Source organism: Photinus pyralis, unplaced genomic scaffold, assembly GCF_008802855.1.
Source record: "Photinus pyralis isolate 1611_PpyrPB1 unplaced genomic scaffold, Ppyr1.3 Ppyr1.4_LG4, whole genome shotgun sequence".
Lineage (NCBI taxonomy): Eukaryota > Metazoa > Arthropoda > Insecta > Coleoptera > Lampyridae > Photinus > Photinus pyralis.
In genome coordinates this window covers 49,798,503-49,814,172 of record NW_022170511.1, presented here as the reverse complement: position 1 = coordinate 49,814,172, position 15,670 = coordinate 49,798,503, and the positions used below count along the sequence as shown (strand labels likewise).

Genomic DNA, 15,670 nt, shown 5'->3' with positions numbered 1-15,670 from the left:
TGTAAACGGGAATACACGCGTCCGTTTAACTCGACTTAATGTTCACTTTTATCACGACGCAAATAAAATTCTTTAAACTTTTCTTCTACACAACTTTACAATTAAACAAAACAGACTGTCTTTTCAAATAAAATACGCTCAAATACAGCAATATACCTAAACTTTTCAAGTTCCGCCTCCAAATTAATGTGTCGTTAAATATAAACTGCACCTGTGTTTTTTTATCGTGAAAATAATTAGCTTACGCGGCGATAACATAAGTTCTTATCCATGACCAGATTTAGAAACCGTACGCAATTATTTCCAGATGTTCGATATAGCCTTTTAATACGTAATAAATTGAACAAATAAATAAAAATCAAGGTGATAATTTATTAACAACAAACACTTTTGATACAAGACAAAATTGTGCTCGAATTCAAATAATTCGCAGATTTGCTTTTAGGGCCGGTTTTATAATTACACTTTTACGGAGAATAAGATATTCCTGGAATAACTGCCATAGCGACATGTATGCCATTGGTTGACACAATGGTAACCAACACAACCGTCGTCATTTATTCTAGGTATAGCTTATTCTCGGTATATACCTTCATTGTAGAATTGGCCCTTAGTTAAGTAAATTAACGACCGCATTCAGCGTCAAAATAAAAATTGAAAGACACGTACAGGGCGTCCCATCGTTATTGCGTCCAGCAAAACGCCCGCATCGCGTAGTCATTCTCACCGCCGATCAGAGCTTTATAAGGTAACGTACAGACTGGCCGTTGATCGCCGGAACTCCAGCAAGAGGCGAAAGGGCGATTACGATACACAAGCGACTGATACATTAACCCGTGACTTTTCCGAACAACGTCATCGCTGTGCATCGAAGTCCCGGAGTTCCACTCGGGATGGAAGATATCGACGATAAGGGCGATTTCGCTACTTCCGACCATGGCTAAGATCTTCGGGAGAAGTCCTTTCTCATCGAAAAAATTAAACCGAAGATTTCATAAATAGGCAGGAACCAATTAGTATTTTGGTTTTTTCAATGTATTAGTTTAGCATAATCTGTTACCCAATTTTGTTAAGAAAACGTCAAAAAGCATTTTACTGTAACCATGTTCTACTTTCTTCTATGCTACCTAGCTTGAAGACAGATGGCATATAACTCTACTTACTCATTAAATTACTAGCTCTCGCTTTTCCTTTAATTAGCGTCGAACAGGTAGAAATGCTGCCTTCTAATGGCTTTGAGTAATTATTGAAAAGGAAGTTCAACGATCCCATCATTACCTAAATATCCAGATTGAATTCGGACGGTCGTTTCAGTTTTGTAATGTTATCAGTTTCCAAAATCAGGAGAGGCACCTCTGCTGACGGTATATAACTTGTTAGATAATAGACTTGTCGCAGCGTGATAAAAACTTCCATTACAACTAGTGAGTCAAGTAAGGTGCAAAGGTTGCGAATTGCACCATTACTTAACTATCGCTAATAAAAGAAGACGCTGAACCAATTTTGATAATGTAGTACTTAACCTTCCACACGAAATATCTCTTAAAGTGGGGTTTACAGGTTTACTGAACCATAAGTATCACCATGGAATAATCTTTAATAAAAACGTGTATTTCTAAACGAAATTTATAAAAAAAAGGGTAGCTTTGATACAAAACAGTGTAATATTTTGCAGGCGACTGCAGGCATTGTCCTTTTGAGATCTGTGTCTTCCTCAGAGTCTTTAAAACTATCACATACTCAATATCACAATTCACATCTAGGTGGCAGTGGTATGTCAATCTGTTGGCAGAGGGTGCTTTCTTCTTAGTCCCAACAGTAGCTTTTCAGTACAGCGTAAGAGCAGGCGTTTTTACAGCATTCATCGTAAACGCCCTTCGTGATGATATAACGTTTTTTTCTATTATTGGGTGAGATGCTTCTCCGGTCACGTTCTGAAATAATTTGTTGTGTATAGATGTAATTGCTTATAAGTAACTCACCATTGGTTACAGGTGTGTTGTACTTTCCTCTGCATACTAGCGAGAGTGCATCGGCCAGTGCACTTCCGCAGTATGTGGCGTTTTTGGCTTGCATCATTTGCAGTTTGTCTTCCGGAGATGTTAGCGCAGATACCGTAAACGTAGCCAGAAGGTAGACTGCCAGTGCGTACAATACGTCCCATAACCCCATCTGGAAGATAATCTAAATGAAACATGTTATTAAGAAAACAATGATTTCTTTTTAATTGATGCTGCACGCCATCGAAATTATCTAATTACGCTTTGCTGTAATTAGGTTGTTAATTTTGACGTAAACATTATTTGGCAATAATCTTGGGCGATAGGCTACGCCGTCAGTTTTTGCATCACGACAGATATGTTCTGCTTTTCGCATTCAATAAGTGTTTGTGTATATTTCATCAAACTGGAATGTTTCTATGCAGGCTGATCGAAAGGTTGTCGGAAGAGTTTCGTTGACTTAAACGTTATTAAGGTTCATGACATGAAAAACAAGAAAAAAAGCTCAATATTGTACTTGTTCTTTTAAGCATACGATACAAGTATACAGTTATAAAGAGATCAGACAGGTCTCTTTCTTCTTTATGAAAAAAATCATAGGCGTTTTTACATTGCTATAGTACTCTTTATTGGTCTGCCAAGGTATAGTAAATCAATTACAAATAATCTAGATCAATACCACCTTGCACTACACTTATGTGGAGAAAGGTGCTATCACTTACTTTTAACCAAAGTTTTGAAATCAATACCACTTTCCAGTAGAAATTAACGAAGGACGGACGGGAAAACATGACAAATTAGAATTGTTTGAAATACATGAATATTTTAAGGAACTTTCCCATTTGGGAATGTGTGTCACAACAGCGGTCGGGGGAATGCCAGAAGTAAAAAGTTTGCAAGTTCCAGATTAAAAATTCTCTCAGATCCCTGGAGTCGAAGTGATTTTTCAAAGATTATAGAAAAATTGATCAGATGTTTTTGAGATCTTTAAAGATATTTTTTAGATGTTCTGCACACATTTCCACAGATTCTTTTGTAGAGTTTCTGAAAATCCTGGTTTAAAGACACGAACATCTCCTAGTGGTCGGAAGAAGCGAGAAAGGCCAGAGACACCGCAAACAAGTGTAAGCGAAGATACCAAGCTGCGAAACGGAAAGGCGAGGATGATCGGGAGCTGGAGAACCCCTACAAAGAAAAGAGAATGAAACTGGGAGCAATCATAGCCCGAACTAACAAAGAAAAATGGAAGGAAGTGGTCGATTAGCTTAATAAAGGCCCATTTAAAACCAATACGAATTCGTGAACAAAGCGCTGAGAATAATGCCCCTAGAATACACCATAATAAATACGAGAAACAAGCAATTTTGAAAGAGCTATTCGTCTAGAGAGGAAAGGGAACGAGCATTTCCACGGAAAGAGAGAAGAGGTCGAGGAATTTAAGGAAGAGCTATTGAACATACCCAAAGAGGTCAAGATATACAGATAAACGTAAGAAACCAGAGGAAGAAAGGACAAAATTTAAACGTGATAGGCAAGGTCTACAAAGCCCTAATTAGGGCAAGACTAAAAGAAGACTTGATAAAAAAGGGAAATCTACACAGGGGAAGTCAACAATGACAGCAATCAGTGAGGTGCTAGAAGAAGCACAAAAATAGGGAAGTAGGGACACATAAGATATGGGGTATAGTAGCGCTAATCCATGTCAAAAACACGTTCATCATGGGGAATTGAGGGATAATAAAGAGGAGCCTAAGTGACAGAGGTATTAAAAAATACATATTAAATATAATAGATAGTAGGTAGTGAGAGAACTGTATACGTAGGGGTATATTGTAAGAGGGCCTCATAACTACGGAGCTGATAGAAGAAACTAAAATGATATTCTTTTGAAGAATGTCAAATATTGTCTGAATATGGTAAAGAACCTCAGGAGTTTGGGAAACATCTCAACCTCCCAAGAATCTCTTAGAAGCCACAATCGCTGAAATCTTTCTGAAAATATCTGAGAATGGCCCAAGAGCGAATGAAAAGCCTCCAAATTTAAAACAACAAAGAAAAATCAGCGATGAACATCTCCCGAATATTGCAAATCGTATGACCAATGAAGGAATCAATAGAATAAATGATCTTCTGAAGAACAATCCGAGAATCTTAATGTGAGGTACCTGAGCAATTTGAGCTTAGATATTGTAGCGAATATTCCATAAATCCCGATAAACATCGAGGCGTTATGAAAAATGAGTCATGGGCAATAAAGATCGAAGGCGAATGTGACCCAATTGTAGAACATTCCGAAGCGTTCTAAGAAACATTCTAGAACAATTTTTCATTTTCTATATAAGCAAATCGAATTACGTTTCCAATCGGTTCCAACATTGCTACGCTTGAGTGATTGTAAATTGTAAGTGATAAATAATAATTACTGTTACAAATTAATCAATTTTAAGACTGTTATAAATTTGTCGTTAATAAGTTGTAATAAATAAAGGACGTAATTTAACTTATGTTACAAGGAAGTCATAGAAGTGTTGACTATGATCCTTAAAATTCGTAAGATTCCAAACATATACAATCATAAAAATCTTAAGAGTCCTCGTTGAGATCATTTTTCTTGAAGTAGCACCGAAGAACGCGCTATGGGATTTTTAGTGGATTAAAAAACCTTCAGGGAAAATTCCTGGAAAAGAATATGAAAAAATTGGAAACCTTCAATAACCTGGGGGATAGTAAGATTCTTAGGAAACTCATGAATAGCGGAACTCCGACTACTCATGACTACTATAAATATGGAGAACTGGAACATTTGGGAAATTTGAGGGTTTTGTCGAACCTGTGCGAATCTCTTAAAAAGGTCTGAAGATGTCCTAAAAATCTTTTGAATAATGGAAAACTCTTACAGAATGAGCATAACGAATGGTAATCGCAGGAATCTGATGAATCTGAGGACGTTGCATGTGGAATTTAAATAGACGAATTGAAGGGTTTGAAGTATTTGAACAATGTGGAAAATGCCATGAACCTGAAAACGTTAGAATTTTAATAAGACAGGCACTAGAAGTTTTTCAGAGATATCGTAGATGGTTCTTAGATTACTGTAGTGGTTTTCAAATTCCCCAGCGGATTTCCAAGTTTCGACATTCTTAGAGATATTCCCAATCAAACTATAATATTTCTACGTCTTTTTCAGTTGCCATTCATTCTGAAGTATTCGCCAAATCTTGTATTTTTCAGAATATTAAAAAGGACATGTCAATTTACACTTGTTCAGTAGGCTTCAGGAGGGTTCAGAATGTGTTTTAATGAAAACATTCTAAATCATTTACTGAATTATTTTCTGCTTCTTTTTGTTATTTTTTCAATTTACTCAATCTGAGATAGGTACACAAGACCAGTGACTAAAAACAAAGTCTTCGACAAAAAAATTAACTCGTTTCACAAAAGAATTATTTCATCACTAAATTTTTAATTCTTGGTATATCAACTTGTAATGTAGGGCAAGGTGAAGAGGTATTGTTTTCATTTACACAAACAACATTCCACAAAACAGCAAATTCGCTTGAAAACGGAAAAAAAACAAACGTTACGACCTTGCCTTTACGTGAGAATGTTAGATATGTCCTCAGCTATGGGGCAATTAATAAACAGCGAAAATATAGGTAAGTTGCGATTAAAATTTAAGTCACGTATCAAAGTAACAATGAGGAAATCAAGGTCGTTGAACATCATTTCTGGTAGACTCATGTCAGACAGACTATAAACATTTCCAATTAACGATTGAGTTCTTTGACCATTGGGCATTTTAATTGGATTGAATTTTTGTTAGTCACAGTAGGTGGCTGACTTGCAGGTTGCGAAGTGTTTTTTTTTATATACACGACTCCCATTAATAATAAATAACTTATATTTTTTACTTACGTTGGTATCTTTTTTACACTGGTTGGACATTTGTTCAAAATCACAATTCTTACTTAACCTAATATACGGATCACAATTCGTGACTTTACAGCTAAAACGATTTTAAAAAAGGGGTAAGTGAAGAGACTAAAAGTACTAAAACTAGACAGTTCAATTTAGACGACAAAGAAAGAGTATGGTGATTTACATGTCATTTTAAAAAAATAATTTCACATAAAATGCAATTATCACATACAAGTTGTACTATATAAATACAATTTTTGGACGTTAAGTAGATGATTTACGAGAACAGCCAAAGGAAGACGACTTTGGAAACGACTAAAACTACAAATCACCGTACTAATTTTAACTTAAGAATTATGCATCACATCTAAATATCACATTCATTTTTGAAAAAAAATGCTACATTACCAATAAATCTAATATAAATTTATTTCCAATACTGCATTCATATCCCTTTCGACGCTCCAAATTTTCGAAATTTGTACACCTCACACATCCTTTAAACGCGACTTCGAAATACTGTTTAAAACTCCTTTATCTATGCACAATAACTTACTAAAATGTCGTAGGAGCACGGATTTTCACAACATTCATTATATACACCTCTTCGTTGTCTACTGTGTTTGATTTTGTGTATTAATTTAACGAGTTTCGCGCGTGAAGCGTAAGGGTGGTCCACATCCTCTACGACCGCGCTGTTTTCGCTAACGTCCCTCCTTTGTATATCTGAAATCAAAACATAAATGTCAGGGCAAAATTGAGAGAGCGTTTCGATTATATCGAAGGTTATTTTGTTTACCAGCGACACTCACCATGAACTGGAGGTGGTGTGTTATATCTTCCTCTACAAACTAGCGATAAAACCTCTGATAAATTTGGACCGCAATATCTCGTCGCTTTTCTAGATTGTAATAATTTTAGTAAGTCATCTGTTGCTTCGGCAGTATTTAACCATACTAAGACTAACAGAAGCATTGGGATAAACCGTGCCATCTGAAACAAAAAGAGATACGTTTAGGAATACAGTGTAGGTTGACGCGAATTTACTTATGTATATTTAGGGTGAAATATAACTAAGGGCTGTTACTTATCTTTTAATTGCGATGAAATGTAATAGCACAGCGGAAACATAAACTAATATATACCCCGTGTATGGCCCGTTTGCCAATATTGTACTTCCCACGTTTCGCAGTAATGTTCATGACTTTTTTTTATTACTGTCTTGGATAAGCGGGGGTGACCAGGTGTAAAAAGGAACCGAGGTTGTTAACCGCTTAACACAGAAACGGATTTTTTTTAAATAGCGTATCAGTAACTCAACGCAAAATGGTGAGCTTCTCTAGACAACAAAAACCCGATGGTGGCTTATAGATTATGAGACGTGATATTCTGTAGTGAACAAACAAGGTTACTTAACAGTGATCCGCGTCCTTAAAATGTTCAGTCCGTTTTAAGTCAAAACCTTCGGTTTCTGAACAATCACCGTTAAAAAAGGGTGCCAATTTGTCGTTGTTTAAACGCTACTATCCCAGTAATAAATAACTTACTCACCGAATGAGGTTTTCAATAGAAATCTCCTCAAAAAAGCAATAAAACCTTAAATCACACATTCGACAACGTAACTGAGAATCGCGAAAAATCACTTTGTACGTGCTCGATTAAGTCTCACAAGAATTTGAACTTTTATTCCAATAACAAAATTATTAGATATCAGCACCCCACCAAGTCGTGCTTAAGCTACCATAATATAACATACTTGTAGAGATAAATTTATTTATAGTTCAACTTGTTGATGTCAAAATGACCCACCTTTGACTCAGTTTTGTACCTATTGTAAACAGGGCACGTGGCATTTTCAAAACTGGGTTTTCACGCAAAATTATCACTTATACAACGATAATTACAGCGCACCTTCACGTATTACAAGCGCGGATTTGGCACGGTAATTAAAGCAAACAGTTCAACTTCCTCAAAGTATATTGCAATCCGTACCCTAGAACTTACGTAATCAATCACCTTTCAGAACGGTCGTGACGTAGCAGGCGCAGCTTGATTAAAAAAGAAGGAAATCGCATGAGTAGAGGAATTATCAGAAAATAATTAACAAGTATCTGCGCGATTAAGAGTATCACTATTAAGGTCTATGTACTGCGATGAAAACATTTTAAGTCCAAATTTCGCCGAACTTATCACTGACATAATAAGTTTTGCACCCACGTGTCGTCTATATAGACGATACGGTCAAGGTCACGCTTTCTCTATTAAAAAATTCTTTTCCGTGTTATTCCAAGTTCCAGAGGGTGCAGCTGCACGTACCACAAAAACAACCCACATTTACAACATCCCAAAACAGTAACATCACACTAGCGTCTGTGACCAAAAACGCAACCCGTAGTAACTACTAACACGACTGGAACTGTCGTCTAATTTGTATTTACTTTAGAATTTTAGACTTTTAAAACTATCTTATCAACGCTGATGATCCGAAGAAGTGTTATATCAATATCTTCAAAACACTTCATAGTACAACCAGATTAGAACGTCCTTCGTAGAAGCCTTGTTGAAGGTAGTAAATTTGGCAATATCGTAGGCTGCTGCAGTGATGTTATTGCTCCGTGATTTCTGAACCTTAAACAAAATCGTTTCCAAATATACTTTTATCTATAAACACTTTATTAATAGGTTTCATCCATTATCTTGCCATGTGCCATTATGCATCTATCTGATAACAGAGAAAAAATGGGAAAGGTCATACTGTAGCAGCATGCGAACCCTTAGTTTATTGAGAATGGAATGTTTTCACGCTTTCTTATACCACAGAAAGGGATAAGGACTAGGATGTATTAAAAACTCTTCAGTTAATGCTTCATGCTCTACCCCTTTGTGTCTTAGCCTCCATGCAAAAAACGTTGTCATGCGTCCAGATCACGCATTTTTGGAAAAAAGCAAATAATCACCTTCACAAGATTTCGCTCGATAAGTCGTGGCTGCTAAGGTTGACTTCTGATGAAAAATACGAATTAACGGTTTATTGTCTGTTATCAATCTGAAATTTCTTCCGTAAACATAATAACATTTTTGTGATACAGTAAGGAGATACCGTACGAGTTGTTATTGACTTTGTGCATGTAAAATTGATGATATACTTTAGCAGCACTGTTGAAAATTTTACTCCACTCTTTAATGTGGGCTGCTTCAATTAACTTAGTCGACTTCATGACTTAAAAATAGTAAGCATATGAAATGTGTAAAAAGCCCCATTCCTAAAGTGTTAAAACCCATGACTTCGTTCTTGACTTTTCATGGGACTAACACAGAAATTTTCCATTTTTCTTAAAAAAAACACAAATTCAGGCAAAATTGGTAGATCAAGAAAAAAAATTGCTTAACGAGTTTATTAATAGTACAAGGAAATGGTATTGAAGTTAAATTTGCAATCGATAGTCTTGATGCATGAGGCTAATTAGAAAAACGTCAAACAATCTTAAAGAAGGGTGTGAAACGATGCAGCTGTTACAATGACCTCAATATTACAAATAAATACGCATAGGTATCAGAAATAATTGAACATAAATGTAAAGAAAACGCGAATAATGCATAAGAGGTCACATTAACTTACAGTCAGGACCCATTTTGAAAAACATATCAGGTTTTCTTGGTCATTGAGACGTTTTGGATTTGACTCGTCTGCTATTGGTTCTTTATCCATCTTCGCCCAAATGCCTCGGAAATTAAACTTTTCTCGCGTGGATAAAGAACCTAATGACACTTAATACGCCACTGTACACAGGGTGTCCCATTAATAATGGTCACATGTCATATCTATGGAACCGTTAATTGCACAGCTTTGGGAAAAAAAATTTGTTAACAAAAGGGGCCAAGAGAAATCGCTGGAAATTATTTTCAAGTTTCTAACTCCGCCGCTAGAGGGCATACGATTCATTGTTAAGAAGAAAAATGACTTTTTTCCTAAAATATACCCAACAAACATGCATAAGAAAGACATGCATAGCAATCATGTATCAATTTTGCGTCATTTTGATGCAGCACAAATTGCTCTAGCTCATAAAATATGAGGGGTGGGAGAAGGGGAACATCTCTTTAAGGAATTGAATGTAACTTCGGATTAGGTTAACAGATTTTCACATATTAGGTTTTGTTGGAAAGAGATCTCTTCGTGGAACCAGATTTTACATGAATAGAGTCTTTTTAGTAAGTGTGATGAGTGGTAGAGGGCGCGATGTGACATTAACATAAACTTTGCAGTATTTCTTGAAAATTTCAAATGGAACATTATTATACGATATTATTAAATAAGATGAAAAAGTGAGAATATCAGTGAAAACCGCATTTTGATATCGGTTTTCTAAGCAGAGATATGGCGAAAATATGAACATTCATTTTCAATTTTTCCACTTCTTTGTTTTCTTTGTATTCTTTATGATGAGTTCAAAGGAAGAGAACTGTTTAATTACTCTCATTGGGTTTTATAGATGCGTCGATTCTTGTGTTTATTTGAACTCATTAGATCTGTCTATTTTTTCTACAAGGAAAAGTCGCATTGACATTTTCTTGTATTGCTTCAGGTATAAGAAGTATTATATGTATACGTGTACAGTTTTTTTAATCAGAAACCACACAAGAAACGATACACGAAAATGTAATATTATGCAATGTGACCATAAGTTTAAGATAAGCGTTATCTTAAATTTAAGGTTTTGAAGACTGATGAAGGCACAAAAGGATTTTGGTTGCAAAAAACAGCAATAAATAGTAGCCAAGTATGACACTTTTAGGGTTTTATGGGTGAAACCACAGAAACAATTTGGTGGTAGAAATCATTAACAAATAAATAACAAATTATGAAACATTAAACCGTTACATTCTCCTGCGGTTTTGTAATATTACTGTTTTAGCTTGAGTAGCATTGTGTCGTTTTCTTGAAAACCGTAAAAAAGTTCACATGGTGCAAATTAGCAAGAAAGTTTGAAAAGGATAAAATAAAAGTATATGAAGAAAATGTAAACGATTTATAATGTTGTATAAACTAAATGAGCATACGATTTCTTTACATTAAAACAATGCCGAAGGTGAAAGGGAGATATTTTGTAGTGTAAAAATACGTGTTCGGTCTGAATATCGGAAATAGCAGTCAGGACAGACTGTATGTAACATAATTAAAAGTATTTCATAAGATCTGGGGAATTTTTATTTAAGTACACAGAATTGGATAACGATTTTTGAATGGTTATTTCAATGTTAGTGTTCTTTAATTGTAAATTTAGTCGGTAATGGTTAATTCATTTGTTGTAAGTATTTTGTTTTCATGATAAATTTATAACGGCTAACCAAGGATCTAAATCTTTACGTGACTTTAAGGTTTAATTCGGCCAGGAGTTAATAAAAAATTGTTATTGTACAAGGATTAATTGGTTGTTCGACCAACAATGTCACGTGCGAGATAAGCGACGCAGCTGTTTTATCAGTTCTAGCGACGTAGAGAAATGTCGAGTGTCGTCGGATTAATAACGATGTTGAATCTGCGCTTCACTTCAAGCATGTCAGTTGACTGGGATCACAGGCGATCGTGTCATAAATTATACGTACAACGCTCCAAATATTTTCTTGTTTTCTACCCTCTCGTGTAATCTCCCTCACCGTGCAAACCAGCATGCCTCCTACATCAGAGACACGTGGGGCATATACACTATTAATATCTGACGCGCTCGAGTATTTTCACGTGACTATTTATTTGGACATTTTAATTAGAAAATGTAAATGCGCCCTCGACCGGTTGAGGGATGTACATCATATAGCTTTTTTCTTTCCGCGAACGACCGAGTTCTCCAATGTTATAGGAAAAGACGACATCCTCTCGATGTCTCGGAAAGCAGGATGTAGAAAACAGATCATCAATAAGAATGGCTAATTTTGCAAATTATTATAAATGGAAGTTGAATAAGTTTTCTGCTAATATTTGTTTCTATGGTGTAACTAGAGCATAAGCCAGGTCACCGCAAATCATGAAATTTTCTAAAATAGTATCACTGTAATTAAAATATTAATACTCCTACCACTTGCTTTCGAAGAACCCTGATCTACATTTTCTCCCTATAATGACCCAATGGAGTTTCAAAACTATCCATAATATTATTCGGGTTATGGGGCTATTCGAGCTAAAATATTTAAATAATCTATCTATCTACAGATGAGGATCGAATGAAATGATTATAGGATAGTTTTTGATAACGTTTTCTGAGAGAAATGCAATTTTTTCAAACAAGCAACACGCTCATTATTGCAACGCATGCATGATGCCTTTCGAGGGATATTTCACACAATCTCGCTTAAACATCGTGATATATACATTTATCATAATGTCAGATTTACGTGATAAACTTGGAATGCCCCCAGCTTTCCGTACACTTGGCACACCATGCCAAAGGTTGCGTAATTAATTATTAACGTTATCTAAGCCGACAAACACCAATTTAGTCATCTTATCAAGAGAATAAAGCTCATTTTTTACTTTCCTTGGCACTCATTCCCTTTTCCATACAGACATAAGAATCTACTCGATTTAATTATAAAACGAAGAATTTGTAAATTGATTACAGCACATTGCCGCTATATATAACGATATAAACAACATAATTGAGTACTCAGGGTCGATGGATTCTTATTGTAAACTGATAATGGTATTTATATAAAAATATAGGAAATACTAGCCAGACACAACTACGTCTGCATATCTAACGATACAGCGATTTGCTTATTAAGGTTTTGGGTTTTTTCTTAAGAAACGTTTGGTAAAAATATCGATACGAGAATTCGAGATAAATGTAGAACAATTGTTTTCGTGGAATCATGTGCAAATGAACTGCGTCCTATTTATGCAGTATTCAAAATAAAACTCGTTGTAAATAAACAATATTTGGATCACTAACGTAGTTTTTGTAATTGTTGTTTCAACCAATTTGGGAATAAAACCACTCGAAGAAATAGGTCCTACACCTGTCTAAATATACCATATGAATATGCGAACAATGTAGGGTTGAAGTTGAGGGAAATCTTAACACCACTACACGTATCACATAGTGCAAAGATCGCAGAATTGAATTTACGAGGGTCGTTTGATATGTCTCCTGTATTGAAATAAACAACAATGATACAGGGTCAAAATACACTTCATTTTTCGACGTAGTCTCTCCGACGCTCAACTCACTTCAGCCAGCGTTTCTTCAACCCCGCGATCACCGTTTCGGAAATGCTTTTCCTCGAGCTCTTAACGCGCTCGCCGTTCATGGAAAATGTTTCTCCGGCTTTAGCAAATGGAAGTCTGACCGAGCCAAATCAGGCAAATAAGGGAGATGGGAAATTAATTGGAATCGCAAATCAACCAACTTCTAGGTCACAAATGTACCAGGTGCATTGACGTGGGTCTTTGCTAGTCCAGGCCGTTTCTCCCCGATTACGGCATGCAAACGGTCCATTAGTGCATTATTTTGTCCCTTGTAATATAAAGAACAATTATTCCATTTTAATAACCAACTTGTCACTAATTTTATCGGCTAACAATGTGTTTTTGCAAAGCATGCTTTCATTCTTTGAAAAAACATGCAATCACATGCCCTAACAACATTGTTAGCTGACAACATAGTTACGTATGCTTTATAACACCGGCCGATAATATATCAAGTTAATTCTATACTCTCAAAGCAAATTTGAGATATTTAGACTATTGCACAACATAATATCTCCCTGGGCTCATGTCTTTTTACTGAAAAGTGTTATTGAAATAATGTTAAAAATAGATTAATTATATCGGAGAGATGTCAATAATGCCCCATTGGGACAAACGGCATTTGGTATTAAAATTGAGTCAATTCGTACACACGTTTCCCAAACCTATTTGGGTGATTTGAGTCGCGGAGCCAGAGGTTCCGTCACTTAGTATTGAAAATTATGCTCATTTTTAAAACTGAGACGAATTCCCACCAATATATTTATTTAGTGCGATTTTTACATTTATGGTGTCGTTCTCGGGGTTTTCGAGGGTGAAAATGACAAAAATAATATCAAAAAATAATTTCTGTCAGGAGTCTGCTTCATTTTTCATATCTAGAGCGATTGTATGATATCTTTACCGTCCGACAAGATTCGACAGTTTTTGATGATTTTCGTAGTTGAGGTGGCATTTCCGGAGTTCTTTGAGTTGTTCTGTGTTTTGAACAAACACTTTAGATTGCAGGAACGTTTTTTCGCAAGCATGCTCTCACAAGGCAGCCGCATTTTCCTAGGACTGGCAGCTCTTTCCATATTTGTGCCTCTTTGGTCCGATTTGGTTCCCAGTCCCCTGTGTCTCATCTCCATCCCCAACTTGGGGGATTTGTAGGACATTCAGTAGGAGACAAGCAGTGGTCCCACACATGACCTGCCTGGTATGCAGTCCGGGGCATGGGAACTGCACTGATTTATTTTTTGTACAAAATAAATATTTTCGCACGTTCGTAGTGGATTTCTCCTGTGTTTCAGGGCGATACATAACGGCAGTAAATTCTTCCAAAGTTGTCATTTTCTTCTGTTTTTCCTCTTTGTGAATTGGTGGTTCTACTTACGTTGGGGCGTTTCATCCAAGTTAAAAAATTTAATAATAGAATTGAAGAAGGACGTGTAACAATGAAAGCCACGTAGGACTAGTGAGGTTTCTTCTCGAAGTGCTGGCCCAATCAAATGAGTCGCTATGTATCGGCGCTTAGCGTCAACACCTGACGGTATCCAACGTTCTTGAAATCCGCGTTCTGTCAGAAAAAAGAAGAACGAAATATGTCAGAATGGACGAGGATGTTCTGGGCCACATGCTCTACCATGTCTTTCGCCTGGAAAATGATTCGCCCGCCCGCCTCTTCCTGCATATTCTAGTCAGTGAGGTGAGAGAATCATTAGATGAAATAATTTTTTTCACTCTGGTTTGTGACTGCTGTTTTCTGCTGGAAAATCACAAATAAACTTATTTGCCAGGTACTCAAAAAGTGGATTCTTGTTTTCAAGGGTTGCGAAGGAAATCTGACCAGTCACGAGGACTTGACCTGGCGTCGAAACCCACACCCTCGATCATCACGAGTCGAGTTTTTCAAGCTGTTGGACCAGTGTAGTTTGCTGCAGTACTGTTAGGTCCGGGTTTCTCGCATAATTAATTTTAAGTCTGTATCGAGATTTTTCAGAATATAGCGGATGCCGGACGTGCCTTGGGAAATTTTATAGTCAACATTTTCATGTAAAAGGTTTTGTTAGTATTTACCTGAGTTTAATTGATCTAGCTGGTGTTTGTGTGGGTGGCTTAGTGACAATTTTCATGCTTAAGAATTAATTTGAAATAAGTAAACCCCAAACGATTACTGGCTTGAGAGTGGAGCTCGAGATACTGATAAATGAAAGCTTTTCAATAGCTCGTAATTCATGGATAAAAATTAATTTTAAAGGTAAAGGAAAACAAAGGAGGTCGTACGTCCAAGTGGGCCTTGCCACCCCAACGATTATATCTATGTGCTCTTGTAAGAGTGCCGCCGAAAAATAGCTCGTAATTCCAGTACAAAATTAAATTTGAAAAAAGTGGTTCCAATCAGGGAGGTGGCTGAATCCAAGTAGACTCGGCCACCACATAATACCTTTAGATTTCCAGCGATTTAAACGAGCTCTATAAATTTATGCTGGTGATATGAAAAGCGCTTAAATAACTCATCAATTGGATA

General features: G+C 36.2%; 1 protein-coding gene across 1 annotated transcript; it reads right to left on the bottom strand.

Moving 5' to 3' along the window:
- Window positions 1–1,694: 1,694 nt before the first annotated feature.
- Window positions 1,695–7,701, bottom strand: LOC116169219 (LIRP-like). The gene is made up of 5 exons (XM_031485246.1): window positions 7,470–7,701; window positions 6,731–6,911; window positions 6,460–6,644; window positions 1,983–2,172; window positions 1,695–1,934 (listed from the first exon to the last, which is right to left on the bottom strand). The coding sequence occupies exons 2-5, from the start codon at window positions 6,909–6,911 to the stop codon at window positions 1,807–1,809; spliced, it is 684 nt and encodes a 227-aa protein (XP_031341106.1). The 5' UTR covers window positions 7,470–7,701; the 3' UTR covers window positions 1,695–1,806.
- Between the last annotated feature and the right edge of the window lie 7,969 nt (window positions 7,702–15,670).

Bases quoted from the DNA above. Each gene is read 5' to 3' on its own strand.
- LOC116169219 (XM_031485246.1), bottom strand. From the start codon at position 6,911: ATGGCACGGTTTATCCCAATGCTTCTGTTAGTCTTAGTATGGTTAAAT. The intron at 6,645-6,730 runs GTGAGTGTCGCT...TTTTGATTTCAG, and splicing joins CACACCACCTCCAGTTCATG to ATATACAAAGGAGGGACGTT. The intron at 2,173-6,459 runs TAGATAAAGGAG...ATTATCTTCCAG, and splicing joins TTTTAGTAAGTTATTGTGCA to ATGGGGTTATGGGACGTATT.